Consider the following 14,293-nt stretch of genomic DNA (forward strand, 5'->3'; position numbering starts at 1 on the left):
ATGACAAACCCCTCAACACAGTTCAAAGGAATGTAAAAAGGGTGTAGAGCATACTACACTTTGCTTCAAGAATCTTGAATTTTGCTGTAGTCAGCAATAGTAGAAGCATGTCTCTGGTCCCTAGGGTCAAGATTATTGCACTTATTTTATGACTTGTTTGTGTCTGTGTCTTTGTCTGTGCAGACTAATGTCGTTTTTATAGCGTTAGTCCACGGAGAGGCCATGTTGCAGTTTAACATGAATACCCCACTCAGACACAGTATACTTACTCTGAGCTGACCAGTCCTTGTTTTAGCCCCTTAAGGATGAGGGCCAGACAATGTAACAACAGAACGCCCAAGGACACGATGGCCCAGTCGTCTCATGCACCAGAACTCGTTGTGCAGAGTTGTGTCCCTTGGGCTTGCCCGAAAAGTCTTGACAGCATCATGACTGTTTTCCTCGGTTTAGAACAAGTAGAATAGGTCTTCAGCAGCCCATGCTTGTCCCCCGTGAAGATCCGGGATAGAATAGGTATCAGCAACCCATGCTTGTCCCCCGTGAAGATCCGGGGTAGAATAGGTCTTCAGCAACCCATGCTTGTCCCCAATGAAGACCCGGGGTAGAATAGGTCTTCAGCAACCCATGCTTGTCCCCGTGAAGACCCGGGGTAGAATAGGTCTTCAACAACCCATGCTTGTCCCCCGTGAAGATCCGGGGTAGAATAGGTCTTCAACAACCCATGCTTGTCCCCCGTGAAGATCCGGGATAGAATAGGTCTTCAGCAACCCATGCTTGTCCCCCGTGAAGATCCGGGATAGAATAGGTCTTCAGCAACCCATGCTTGTCCCCAATGAAGACCCGGGGTAGAATAGGTCTTCAGCAACCCATGCTTGTCCCCGTGAAGATCCGGGGTAGAATAGGTCTTCAACAACCCATGCTTGTCCCCCGTGAAGATCCGGGGTAGAATAGGTCTTCAACAACCAATGCTTGTCCCCCGTGAAGTTCCGGGGTAGAATAGGTCTTCAGCGACTATGCTTGCTGTAAGAGGCAACCAATACGATCGGGTGGTCAGGCTCGGCTGACTTGATTGATGCATGTCATCATATCTCAGTTGCGTGGTCAATGCTCCTGATCTCAATCACTGGATTGTCTGGCCAGGACTCGATTATTTACAGACTGCCATCATATAGCTTGAGTATTGCAGAGTGCAGCTTTAAACAACAAAGAAACAAACAAACATTAAACTGTGGAAATGTTGAAAGCTTTGTTTGAAACATGTATGTCAAGAAACATGCATGTCAAGAATATATTACTATCAGTGATTATGTCCTTATCTGTGTTTGATTGAGCTGTTGGTTTCATGCTAATAAACATCTGAAAGAAACACTTATAAATCAAAAGGGGGCACGGATGGCCCAGTCGTTGCTGTGCAGAGTTGCGTCGCTTTGGCACGCCAGAAACCTATAATCGTGGGTACGAATTTCGGTTCGCCCCGATTATGTTTCTAAGTTTGTCAGCACTATAGCCGTGCTCGTGGGTTTCACCGAAGTGGTAAACGCCTGAGACCTTCATCACTTCGGGCTTTCCTCCCACATTAAGCTGATGCGCCATGATATAACTGGAATACTGTTAAAAGCGGCATTAAACCCAACTCACTGACTTGCTATAAATCAAAACATCTGGTAACATTAACCCTTCACATCCCTGTACTGACTGATGTCTCATAGTGCTTCCTTGCTACTGTTTTATCTTAGGGACCAGTTCAAAAGTTTGGTTTCCAAAAAGAATCTGATTTCTATTATTTATACAGTAACTAAACTATATATAGTATATATATATAAACTATTTTAACTATAACTGTGTATAGTATCCGGTCTCTAAAACGAGGTAGTGAAAACTTGAAGGAATAATTTCTTTTGAACGGGTCCCTTAATCCTCAACAAACAGCACAACACAATGTTCATACCCTTTACCTGGAGACTACTGCTGAATGATGTATTACATTTCCTTAGCAACTGATTACAGTGGGCCAAGTCGTCGTGCAGTAGTACATTATATTTGCTGGTAATCGCTTTTGCTGAAACAAATGTCAAACATTTCATGCAGAAATCAATGATTAATGTGCGATATTTACACAGGAGTGTCAACTAGCTCTTAGGGAAGTAGCACGCAGCATCAATACCACTGTGAATGCACCAATCTGCAGACGACATTTCCCAACTTCCCATGTCGACAGAAGTGCTAGATTGAGGTATTGAGGGGAACTATGGGTATTTTCCTGATTAAATGGTCCATGCTCTATCAGCTAAAATCAATTATTCGTGTCCCAACCTTAGTATCAGGGTTGATCAGACTGTAAGCTTGTTAGCAATTTGAGATGAGCGAGGGAAGGTTGTGTGTCTGTCTGCCAGGAGACACACACTTGTAGCTAGGTTTGTGGGGAGTAGTTTCTTCATTTTGCAGCAGCTATGTAATACTTTTGTGATGTTAGTGCCCCCCTTTTCATATTTTCAGGTTCACTGAATGATTTGGAGGACATTATATCCTTTTGTTTGAATCTTCTTAAACTTGGGATTTCTCGATAAAAACTCATTGTTCTTAAAAGTGCATCAAGTGGTCTGCATTTTTTTTATGGAACTTCCTGGATTCCTGGACTGAGACGCATCAATCTGTGAACAAGACTGCATCTTGAACATTTTCCATGAATTTTCACTGCAGTGTCTTCTTTCTTTCATCTGTGGGAAGATTTGGACAATGTATCACTATTTATGTGCTTAAACTAATTATTTCACAGAATGTTGCCATGGAAACTGATGTCTGAATACAGAGTGCTGTGTTTCATTTCAGGCCCTCCTACAAGCACATGATGTTGTAGCCCATGAAGTGTACAGTGAGGATGCTGTACGGGCTACACCGCCGCCACAGCCGCCGTACCTGAACGGAGACACAGAGCCTGAGCTTACAGAGAACAGCATCGACATGGACAACTTGACACGCGTCCGCCTCGTGCAGTTTCAGAAAAATACGGATGAGCCAATGGTATGTCCTTTCTCTTCACTGTTCAGCATACGGGTACGACAGGACTTCATAGCTTGTCCCCTGCAGACCCCCATGCTTGTACCCGTAGATATTCCGGGGCAGAATAGGTCCCCAGTATTTAGAAACCAATTTCTATCCAATAAAATTGCATGTTACAACTATGAAAATACTCCAGGGGAGGTTACTGTCATAATAATGAAGTCTTAGGCTTTCTAATGATACCAAGGATCGAATCGGAGAAATCGTTGCATGTGTTATTCATACAAAGCTTCGAAAACGGATGTATTTCCCATTTATTTTTTATGTTGCTGAGCAGAAAACCTCTTGGATATTGTTGATGACAGATAATATTTAAAAAAAAATTAAAAATAATTTTACGATTAACGAAGAAAATATTGGATATTGTGAAATCATACAATTGCCGTAAATCATCAAATTTTTGCTTCCTTGGAGCTAAAACTGGACATTAGAGATGTGTTAGCTTACACCTTTTATTTAAAACAAACTAATTAAGCTGTACTCTAAATGCATTATTTAAATAATGTGATAAATATATCTTTCATATTTATAAACAGTAGGATGAGACCTTTCAAACGGTGTAAAACATGTAGTAGCAAAGATGTTTTACAAGCAGATAATTCCTATCTTATAAATCTATCACACAAGAGTCTCTGGGAACTCGGTGTCACAGCAGTAAAAGCTTCTGGTTGAGTGGTGTTGAAAGAGTTAAATGTGCTGACTGATTGTAATTGCATGGCTATTAGTGTTGTGAGACTTCCACCACCTGGTCAGCCCTTGCATCACAAGTGTAGGAGAAGAGTATTATACCTCGCCATGAAGTGGAAGGGGGATATAGGAATGAGTGCTGTCCTTCCCCCTGTCCGTCCATCACGTTTCGTGACTAAAAAAACATGAGAGATATCTTAACCAAACTTGGCACATAGATAGGTCTAGTGGTGAACTGGTGCCTTTTAATAGTTTGGGATATACGACCTGATATGGTGTATGATAACACTCACTCACTCACGCACACACGCATGCATGGTATACTCTGTCTCTCTCTCTCTCTCTTTCTTTCTCTCTTTCCCTCCCTCTCTCTCTCTTTCTTTCTCTCTCTTTCCCTCCTCTCTCTCTCTTTCTTTCCCTCTCTCTCTCTTTCCCTCCCTCTCTCTCCCCCTCCCTCCCTCTCTCTCTCTCTTTCCCTCCCTCTCTCTCTCTCCCCCTCCCTCCCTCTCTCTCTCTCCCTCCCTCTCTCTCTCTCACACTCTCTCTCTTTCTCTCTCTGGAACTCTGGAAACAGAATACATTGTGTTCAGCCGGCTGTTCTCTCACATCAAGCTGACACTACTGATATCACTGACAAATATCTCTCTCTCTCTCTCTTTCTCTCTCTGTGTGGAACTCTGGAAACAGAATACATTGTGTTGAGCAGGCTGTTCTCTCATATCAAGCTGACACTACTCATATCACTGATTTTTTTCTCAAATTGGAGTTAACCCAAACTCACTCTTTCAATGACTGAGCGTGACGTAAATTTTCATGCACATGTATTCAAAGCCAATTTTATTGATTAAAAACCTGCCTTGGTATAAAAAACTGTGGCATGATTAAGATAAAGTAGGCCTGTCCATGGACAACATCTGTATGTGAGTGCAGAAATATTATTCTGACATTTTAACGATGTATTTGTCAGAGGTGGTTGCTGAGAATGGACATCAAACCCTATTTGTTTGATCTTCTCATTGTCTACTATGTTAGTTATCATAAAAGTAATTTAGTCTAAAAAACATTAATATGTTTATTGATCCGATAAATGTGGAAAATTCCTGGTTTACCCTCTTATTATCTCCATTATAACTGAAAATTCTTTTTGATGCCGAGCATCACCGGATGTCTTAGTTGTAAGGAAGAATAATTGATTGCTAGTTCCAATGGATTGGAGAGAAAGTTGTCCGTTACATGCTGCGGAGTACTAACCTGTTAATCCTGTCTGTGGATGAGGCGTGTATTGCGTGCTGCTGTGGCCTTCGGGATCAGACTTGACCAAGACTTAACCACTGTTTCTTGTCGTGATTCTCATAAACTGGGATCAGTAAACTGATTTACTTCACTGACGTAAATGCACTTAGTGATGTAGTAAATATGGGAGAAGGGTGGCCATGGTGATGGGTTGTGTTGTGTCAACATCAGCATCCATCATTGGGGCTGGGAGAAGATGAGCTTACCTTGGTAGCAACTCACTCACCCACCCACCCACCCACTCACTCACTCACTCACTCACTCACTCACTCACTCACTCTCCTTTCAGTGACTTGCCCACAGAAAAAACTTCAACGACTCATTCACCCCACATCCCAAACTTACTCACTCACTCACTCACCCACCCAACATTCACCCATCCACTCTGCCATCCTCACTCACTCACCCCCACAAGAACCCAAACTCATTCACCCCAAACCCATCCATTCACTCACTCACACACTCACTCACTCACTCACACACACCCACAAGAACCCAAACTCATTCACCCCAAACCCATCCATTCACTCACTCACACAAAAACCTATCTCAACTGTTAAAAGATGTGTTAATCCAAACTCATACTTTTATAAATGTCACCGCCTTCATGGTCTAGTTGTAGTCTCTCTTCCCCGAGAGCAGACGGCCTGGGACCAATCCCCGGCCGCGTCATACCAATAGACGTTAAATGATGGTACTTGTTTTTACCCTGTCTGGCGCTCGGCATTACGGTGCTAAAACAAGGACTGGTGGACTTGGAGTCAGTAAAGTGTGTCTGAGTGGGGTATTCATGTTAAACTGCGGCATGGTATCTCAGTGGGCTAGCACTTAATAATCAGCATTAGTCAGGACTAGTACAGGCAGCGACATGCACATGGCTATATCTTGTGCAATAGTCTTGGATGAGACGTTAAAAGCCATTCACCTCACCGTACTTATATAATGTCAAGAGACTGCAAGATTGTGTCGTCATCAAACAGGAATTGGTGTCTGGGACTTATTTGTTGAGGTGTTTGCTTGTCAGGATAGTAGCCTTGTTTTGATTCCACATATGTGCATGACGCGAACCCATTCATCTTGCCTTAGCCCTTGAGACAGATACAATACTGCCATGAATAGAGACCAACTCAAAACTCCCATCACTGTTGTCTAACAAGCTGATTTTAGCTGACCCTGCAAGTTTACTGGTACTTTAATTGACATGTAATGGCAAGCTGCCAATTATTAAGAAAATTACTTCAATCACTTTGTGAAAGCCTGATAGAATATTTACAGTTGAAATGACTACAGAAAAGGATTCAATCAATAATAAACACATTTCAACTGCCAGAAAGTATTCATATTAATTTTGAATGATTTGGTACGAACATGTGAAGTGGACTTAAAGAACTGGAACCATCCCTTAGAGGGGATTAATTACTGTGTGATGGGTCTTAATAACATTGCAAAACATCAAATTTCAAACTGATTCATTTAGTGTGGCAATTGTATTGAACTTGTTTCTGGCCAGAGGGATGCTAGGAAGTATTCTTAATAAGACGGAAATCTGAACGTATAATGAAGGTTCTTGTAGAGCACGGAATTGGTCCTTTGATGACTCAGTATTGACGAGCTTATTCTCCTGCCAGGAATATTGTCATTTGTAGGGTAATTAGGAGAATATCTGATGATGGATAAATCTAATAATTGTCTGAGTCCATGCTCCAAGCTACAATTCCAAGTTTTGGTAGGACATTGGCGCCAATAATGGTCAGCACTTTGGAGTGGGACAGGGTCGTAATGCAGGCCATACAAGACAAATTAGGCCGTCATTGTGATCGGAGAGTCGGAGCAGATATGCATCTCTATTGGCTTTCGCTACTTTTGGACAAGTTCGCCAAATAAAATTATGACTAGGTAATCAGATTCTGGATGAGACTTTGTTACAAAGGATGAACTTGTTGTGGATAGAGTCTCGACTTATTGATATTCGGCTGCTTATGGTTCAAAATTGATAAAGCAATCGTGATTAAAGAGTTTATTGTTGTTGTTTTCTTTTTTTCCAAAGGGATATTATTATATTAATAGTTTGAAGAAAGCAATGTTTTTTAACATATTCTAAATATTCCTTGAGACAATACCGTATTCGACTTAATAAGTGCCCAGGAAGCTCTCAAAATTAGAAATGGGGGCGCTTATTGTAATACAATTTTGGTGGGGAAAAAAACAGATTTGAAAGATCGTAAATTTCGTGGTTTGGCGAACTCAGAAAACCACCACTCTCAGTATTTTACCCCTTTAGATATATATGTCTCTTACAAATAATGCTACCTGCATGTTTGCACGTATTAACTTACATATCTATTTATTTGTGATCTGACTTTTTTCTCGTTTTTAAACAAATACTGAACAGAACTCTCCAATTCCTTAAGAAAATAGTATATTTCTCTTCAACAAATATAACTGTACAAATTGACAATAGAACTCAACTATCAAAGTCAGTAGACCTCCTCCATGGTCTAGTGGATAGAGTGTCTACAAAGAATGGAACGTTTGTGGTTCGATCCTCGTCCACATCATACCAAAAGATGTTAAAAGATGGTACTTGTTGTTACCCTGCCTGGCTCAGCATTAAGGGGATAAAACAAGGACTGGTCGGCTCAGTCAGTATACTGTGTCTGAGTGGGGTATTCATGTTAAACTGCGGCATGGTATCTCAATGGGCTAGCACTACAAAACCAGCTTGAGCCCAGACTAGTACAAGCAGAGAAACATATATCCTTGTCCCACTAAAGTAACCATCAGATCAATAGATGTTCATATAGTGAGACAGGCTTTTATGCCCCACAGCTGTGTCACAAGATAGTTATTTCCAGATGCTGTATACAAGAATGTAATATAGTGCTGTGAGTAGGGGAATATAGACACGTATCGCCCATCTCGGCATGTTGTAACTTATATTGTCTGCACAGTCCACCAGCTGGGGTCTTCATGAATACACAAGCTATTAACTTGTTGATGTAGATAAATCTATTTGTGGGGAGAGGTTACCTGATTATATAGACTCGCTGCAATCACTTCCTCTCTTGGGATGCAGACTCGTCTAAAAGTATAGCAACATTGCTATTTTGAGTTTAATTGGGATTGACTGGGAGAGCCAAAATTATTGAAGTTATTATGGTTATATTTTACTTAAATGCACATTCTGATAGGTCATGGAAATATCTCTAAAACCAGTTGCAGTAATTGTGGAAATGGGTTTAAAAAGGAGATATACTATTTTGATTTGCTATTTTATGCGTAAGTAGACTTATATAATGTGTTTACCTTATTTCCCAAGGGGTTTAACTGGAGTAGGTCATGATTAACTTGATTTATCATCCAAAACTTGCTCCCACATAGATATGGAGATATCGCTAGGGTGAGATCAAGCAATATCTACATTGTAGAAATTGCATCACAATGCTTTGCAGACCATTGTGACATCATTGGTTACCATGACATCACAATCAAATGACATCACTAATGGCTCTGCTACTGAAGCTGTTAGCAGTAATTTTTAAACTCAAGACACTGCTTATTACTGTCTTCAAACTGAAAAAGTTCGAAGAATGATGTTGGATGATAAAGAAAATCTCACCCTCATGTCTTTTGATATCAAATATATCAACACTTGTTGATAAAAGTGGTAAAAACTACTCGCAAACCTCGGAGTTTTTCCACTTTTATCAACTTGTGTTGATATATGTGATGTCAAAAGACACTTGGGTGAGATTCTTTATGTACCGACATTTAACCGTGCTCCAGATAGAAGTGTCATCAGTACCTCATGTCCGTCTTTCTGTGGGGATATTTTGACCTCCACACTGGCTGATAGTCGACTCCAAGCCTGCAGCAAATGTCAGTAAAAATATCAAAGGAAACAATTCTCCATCAGTGTTAATATATACTACTCAAAAGAAGTTAATGAACACCGACTTTTCAAATGATTATAGTTAATCTATCATGCTAGTAAATACAATGGTAAGTTACCTCTAAAATCAAGAAACAAAGAACTTTACACACAGCAATATTCCAGCTATATAACGGGGGTCTGTAAATAATTGAGTCTGGACCAGACATTCCAGTGATTGAAATCATGACAATCGATCTACACGATTGAGATACGATGACATGCTTCAACCAAGTCAGAGAGCCTGGCTACCCGATCCCGTTAGTTGCCTAGCATGGGTTGCTGAAGACCTATTCTACCCCGGATCTTCACGGGTCTCAACTATTGAACTAAATAACATGTGAACTAAATAACAACTTAGATATGATTATAGTTAATCTGTCATGGCCATTGAATAGAATGTTAAGTTATCTTTATAATTAAGAAAAAAAGAACTTTTCAGAAGTAACAATTGAACTAGATGTTTGTATCTAACGCCACACTCAGCAATATTACAGCTATATGAAGGGGGTCTGTAAATAATCAAGTCTGGACCAGACATTCCAGTGATTGACATCATATGCATCAATCCACGCAATTGGGATCGATGACATGCATCAACCAAGTCAGCGAGTCTGACCACCCAATCCCTTTAGTTGCCTAGCATGGGGTGCTGAAGACCTATTCGGCCCTGGATCTTCAAGGGTCTCAACTATTGAACTAAATAACAAGTGAACTATATAACAAGTGAACTAAATAACAAGTGAACGAAATAACAACTTAAAGGTGAGGTCCAAGATAAATCCCTGGTGTTGGTTTGGAAACTAAGAGCCATTCTTTGCTGGATTGCGTTAATACTTAATTTTTTATTTTTATCTTTCAGGGTATAACATTGAAGGTCAACGAGGAAGGAAGATGTTTTGTTGCCAGAATTATGCATGGTGGAATGATCCATAGGCAAGGTGAGTTGTCTCCCTTTCTTGGCCCAAGGTAAGTTATCTCCCTTGGTGATCCCAAGGCAGAGAGAGTTATCTCTACCTGTTTCTGATGCAGGCTTTCAATTGGTAGAGATACAATAGAGACCATATGATTCTCTTCCTGGTTCTCAGTTTGACATAGTATGAAACATTGTTATACATGGCAATACCCATGGTGATATGAAATAATGTTATCCCAGGCCTATCACACTGATCTAATCATGGTGAAATTATATTGAGTTTGTAAATTGGCCAGGTTCACATCTGTAACATTTGATATGATTAACTGCTTGACTGATTTAGATTACCACAATTTTGTAAATATGAAATTACATAGCAGTTTTGATAACATCTATTATATTTGGTGATGACAAAAGCTCCAAGGTCGGTATATGAAGAGAAGCAGGGCACTAACTGTCACTGCGCGGATTCTTTCTTTTCATTCACGGAAACCGTCATTCATGTAAGATAATTATTCATAGTGTTTATGGGTGATTTGTTTTCTTTCGACATCTGAGTGGCAATTTCTTTTTATAAGTGAATATTTTAAGTAGTACATATTTAGAGTTACTTCCCCTTCATGTACCCATGTGGTTATATCCCCTGGCAAGAAGACCTAACTGCTGTCACATATGTGTCAATATGTATCAACATGTATCATTGCGTATACACAGATACTGTTTTGGCCAATACTGCTCCATCTGGGGATCGTTGGGTAGCCAAGTTGTTAAAGTGTTTGATTGTCACGACGAAAGGTCCTGGTTCGATTCTGCACATCTGTACAGTATGTAGAGCCTATTTCTTGCTGGAGTTTTGCTAAAAGTGGCGTAAATCCACTCACTCACTCGTACCTTGTGTATATGTTTTAGGAACGCTTCACGTTAGCGATGAAATCAAGGAAATCAACAACGTCAGTGTCCAGAACCAACCCGTGGAAACCCTGCAACGCATGCTGGTAGATATAAACTATATACCATACTTTATCACCATAATATATATCAGATATTATAAGCCGACCTGTGAAGATCTGGCGTAGCATAGGTCTTCAGCAACCCATGTTTGCCGTAAGAAGCGACTGTACTTGTCCTAAGAGGCAACTAACATGATTGGGTGGTCAGGCTCTCTTCTCTGACATGGCTGATGCATGTCATCGTATTCCAGTTGTGTGGATCGATGCTCATGATGTCAATCACTGGATTGTCTGGTCCAGACTCGATTATTTACAGCCCGCTGTCATATAGCTGGAATATTTGCTGAATGCAGCGTTAAACAACAAACAAACAAAAGTTGACAGCAATATACCTGTGTTATAGATAGTAAGCCCGTAAATGATCCAATAAATGTTCCTTGTCTGTGTCAAAGTCATAAATATCATGTATTAGAAATATGACACCTATTTTATGCCCATCAAGGCTTACTTGATAATTCTTTATCTAATGTAGGATGTTTATGATATGGGAACACACTCCCATAATCATTTCTATTTCCTTCTGATTGTCTTAATTCTCTTTGAGGATGTTATTGAACCAGACAAACATCATTTTGGTGGTGTATTGTTGCTGAAGATATTCATATTATTAAGGTTATTGAAAATAATTGTGAAGTCTTTAATATATTGAACAAAAAAGTCAGGGATCATGAATATGTGACGACTGAGGACCCAATTTCATAAAAACATCCCCAAACTAGTCCTGATCCCTAAATCTGTTTTTTAAGTATATTTTTATATGCATGTTTAGTTTAAACTGCCGATACTTGCTACTAGGTTCAACTTCAGCTAATGTTTGAAATCAAAACCTTTTGATGTCAATAGATTTAAACTGCTTCACGTTATAGAAATGCCGTTTCTCATTAATCTGAACCATGAGTCCCGTATGTTTTGATCGTTGACTTCATGATTTATGTTTGATGGCCTGTTCTTTCTTTGATGTCTTTCCAAATAAAGAAATGAAAACCGTCTTTCAAGGATTTTCAAATCAGATCAGCTAATGGCTATTCCCTGGTTGTCTTCATGTTGCAATGATCAAAATGGATCTTCAATTTAAGATTAAACTAACCTGTTTTGTGATCTTTTCATCTCTAATCAAAGGTTTGTCTTCAAAATGATGATAATTTACTATGAATTACTCATCATTTTTAGATCATCATTAAAAACCGTCGCCTGGCAACCAGATGGATACTCCCTATTTTGAAGTAATAAATCGATACAATTTGAGTTTTAAACAAGGTCAGAAGGGAATTCATTTGTTCGGAGCCTTCTGCCCTGCGGAAGTTAGGTCAATAGTTTCTGGAGCCATACCAGTGCTCAGACCAAGCTCTTCTGGGAAATCTTGAAATCCTTTGTCCTCGGCCAATGGCAGGCAGTGTAGCGAAGGAGGTATTACAGTGGTCGCTGCAAACCACGGCCATATTTCACAGGCAATTTCTCAAATGAGAAATATTGATTATATTTTTTTATTATGTTCTCTAGTTATATGAATTTGTTTTTTTAGGAGAATACAAACTTTGATGTATGTTTACATCATCCTGAACAGAGAAAATAATTTGATTTTCAATAATGTTGATTGACATTAGTCATCGTCTGTCATATTCTATTTTGTATGGAGGAGCAGATCGCATCCATTGAATGTATCCCATTTGCATGTAATATTTCTCCTTTTTTATATGATCCTGTGAGCCATGTGTTTTCCATGAAGTAAAGGCATATCTCTTACATCATGATGTCTATGTATCTACAAATCATCCATAGTTGACATTCAGGGTCTGGAACGTTGAAGGTTCCTCTGAAAATGTCACTTGTCTGTTGTTGTTGAGGATTTAAGAGTAATGTGCACTGACATCTTAAAAGCAAACTGTCAGCCTGGTAAACAAGGCAAATGTGTTGCTGTCATCAGGGACTTGAGACTCTTTGAGGGGGTGTTCATCATCCATTGGTACATCGCTTCATGAGGCTATTGTTAACCTGCCCACCTGAACTGAATGTTAGAGTGAGATTATGTTATCGTGCATTATCTGTCGTCCGTCCTTCCAAATTGTAAGCTTTTAAATGCTCATAAATGCTCAACTTGCATATATGATCCTAGCAGTGATGCCTCCAAGCAGTGATCACAAATGTCTTATCTGAATTTCAACATGGCCACCTAGGCGGCCATGTTGAATACAGAATGTTTGCCTGTTGCTGAATCATCATATCACTGTGAAAGTGGTGTGCAGGACGCATGTGGTTGTAGCAAAAACATCTGGTATGTTGATTTTTATTTCGGACAGCTTTTGTATAATAGAAATGCAAGTATCAATATGTAATAAAACTATGGAGTGAGGCTTAAACACTTGCTAAACCATCACCTTTTGTTTGATTTAATCCTAAGGTGGCAAAGTAGCTTTACAGAGGCACTCAATAGCCTCTTTAGAATACCATCAGAGAGCCTCTTTCTGGTGCCACTCAACAAGCCTTTTAGCATGAGCCTCTTAGCATGCCTAGTAATACCACTTAAATACATTCTCTATAATACCACTCAAATTGCCTCATTATAGTGCCACTAAAATATCCTCTCAATAATACCATTCAAAGAACATCTTAATTATACCACTCAAAGAGCATCTTAGTTATACCACTCAAATTGCCTCATAGTGCCACTAAAATATCCTCTCAATAATACCATTCAAACAACATCTTTATTATACCACTCAAAGAGCATCTTAGTTATACCACTCAAATTGCCTCATAGTGCCACTAAAATATCCTCTCAATAATACCATTCAAACAACATCTTTATTGTACCACGCAACGAGATTCTTTATGGTGCCAGGCAAAGAGATTCTTTATGGTGCCAATGAAAGAACTCCTTATATATTCCACGCAAGAGCCTCTTTATGTTGCCATTCAAAGAACATTTTAATTATACCACGCAACAAGATTCTTTATGGTGCCAAACAAAGAGACTCTTTATGATTGCTAGGATTTTGATATCACGATCTGTCTCCTGGTGTATTTTTAGCGAAACTTGCGAGGCTCTGTTACATTTAAAGTGGTGCCATCTGTTGGTGGAGCTCAGAAAGTAGAGTCTGGAATTGAGGTAGGTATTTGGTGACCCCACACATTAAATGTACTCTGTTCTCAACTCATGCATTTTGTTATTGCAGAAGGAAGCTCGCGGCAGTATAACGTTGAAGATTGTGCCTAGTTATCGAATAAACCCTGCCCAGTGTGAGGTAACCCCTATCCCAGCATGCATTGCACCCAATATGGCTGTCGTGGCATACAGTGTCGTGTAGCCTCATACTTAGTCGTTTGTATGTCCGTATGTGGCAATTGTGGCAAAAACAATATACTCCAACTTGCACACACCACCCTTTTGATGCAGAC

At 39.8% G+C, this 14,293-nt stretch overlaps 1 protein-coding gene across 1 annotated transcript in view; it reads left to right on the forward strand.

The window, feature by feature from the left end:
* LOC139449034 (peripheral plasma membrane protein CASK-like) overlaps positions 1-14,293 on the forward strand; it is a 35,979-nt gene that overhangs the window by 7,944 nt on the left and 13,742 nt on the right. The window contains exons 5-9 of the mRNA XM_071230511.1: positions 2,830-3,021; positions 9,834-9,912; positions 10,797-10,882; positions 13,926-14,003; positions 14,071-14,139. Coding sequence (XP_071086612.1) covers positions 2,830-3,021; positions 9,834-9,912; positions 10,797-10,882; positions 13,926-14,003; positions 14,071-14,139 — 504 coding nt within the window. The remainder of the gene's footprint in view (positions 1-2,829; positions 3,022-9,833; positions 9,913-10,796; positions 10,883-13,925; positions 14,004-14,070; positions 14,140-14,293) is intronic.

The sequence above is a fragment of the Haliotis cracherodii genome, unplaced genomic scaffold, assembly GCF_022045235.1.
Source record: "Haliotis cracherodii isolate W230 unplaced genomic scaffold, xgHalCrac1.p SCAF_7, whole genome shotgun sequence".
Taxonomy (NCBI): Eukaryota; Metazoa; Mollusca; class Gastropoda; order Lepetellida; family Haliotidae; genus Haliotis; species Haliotis cracherodii.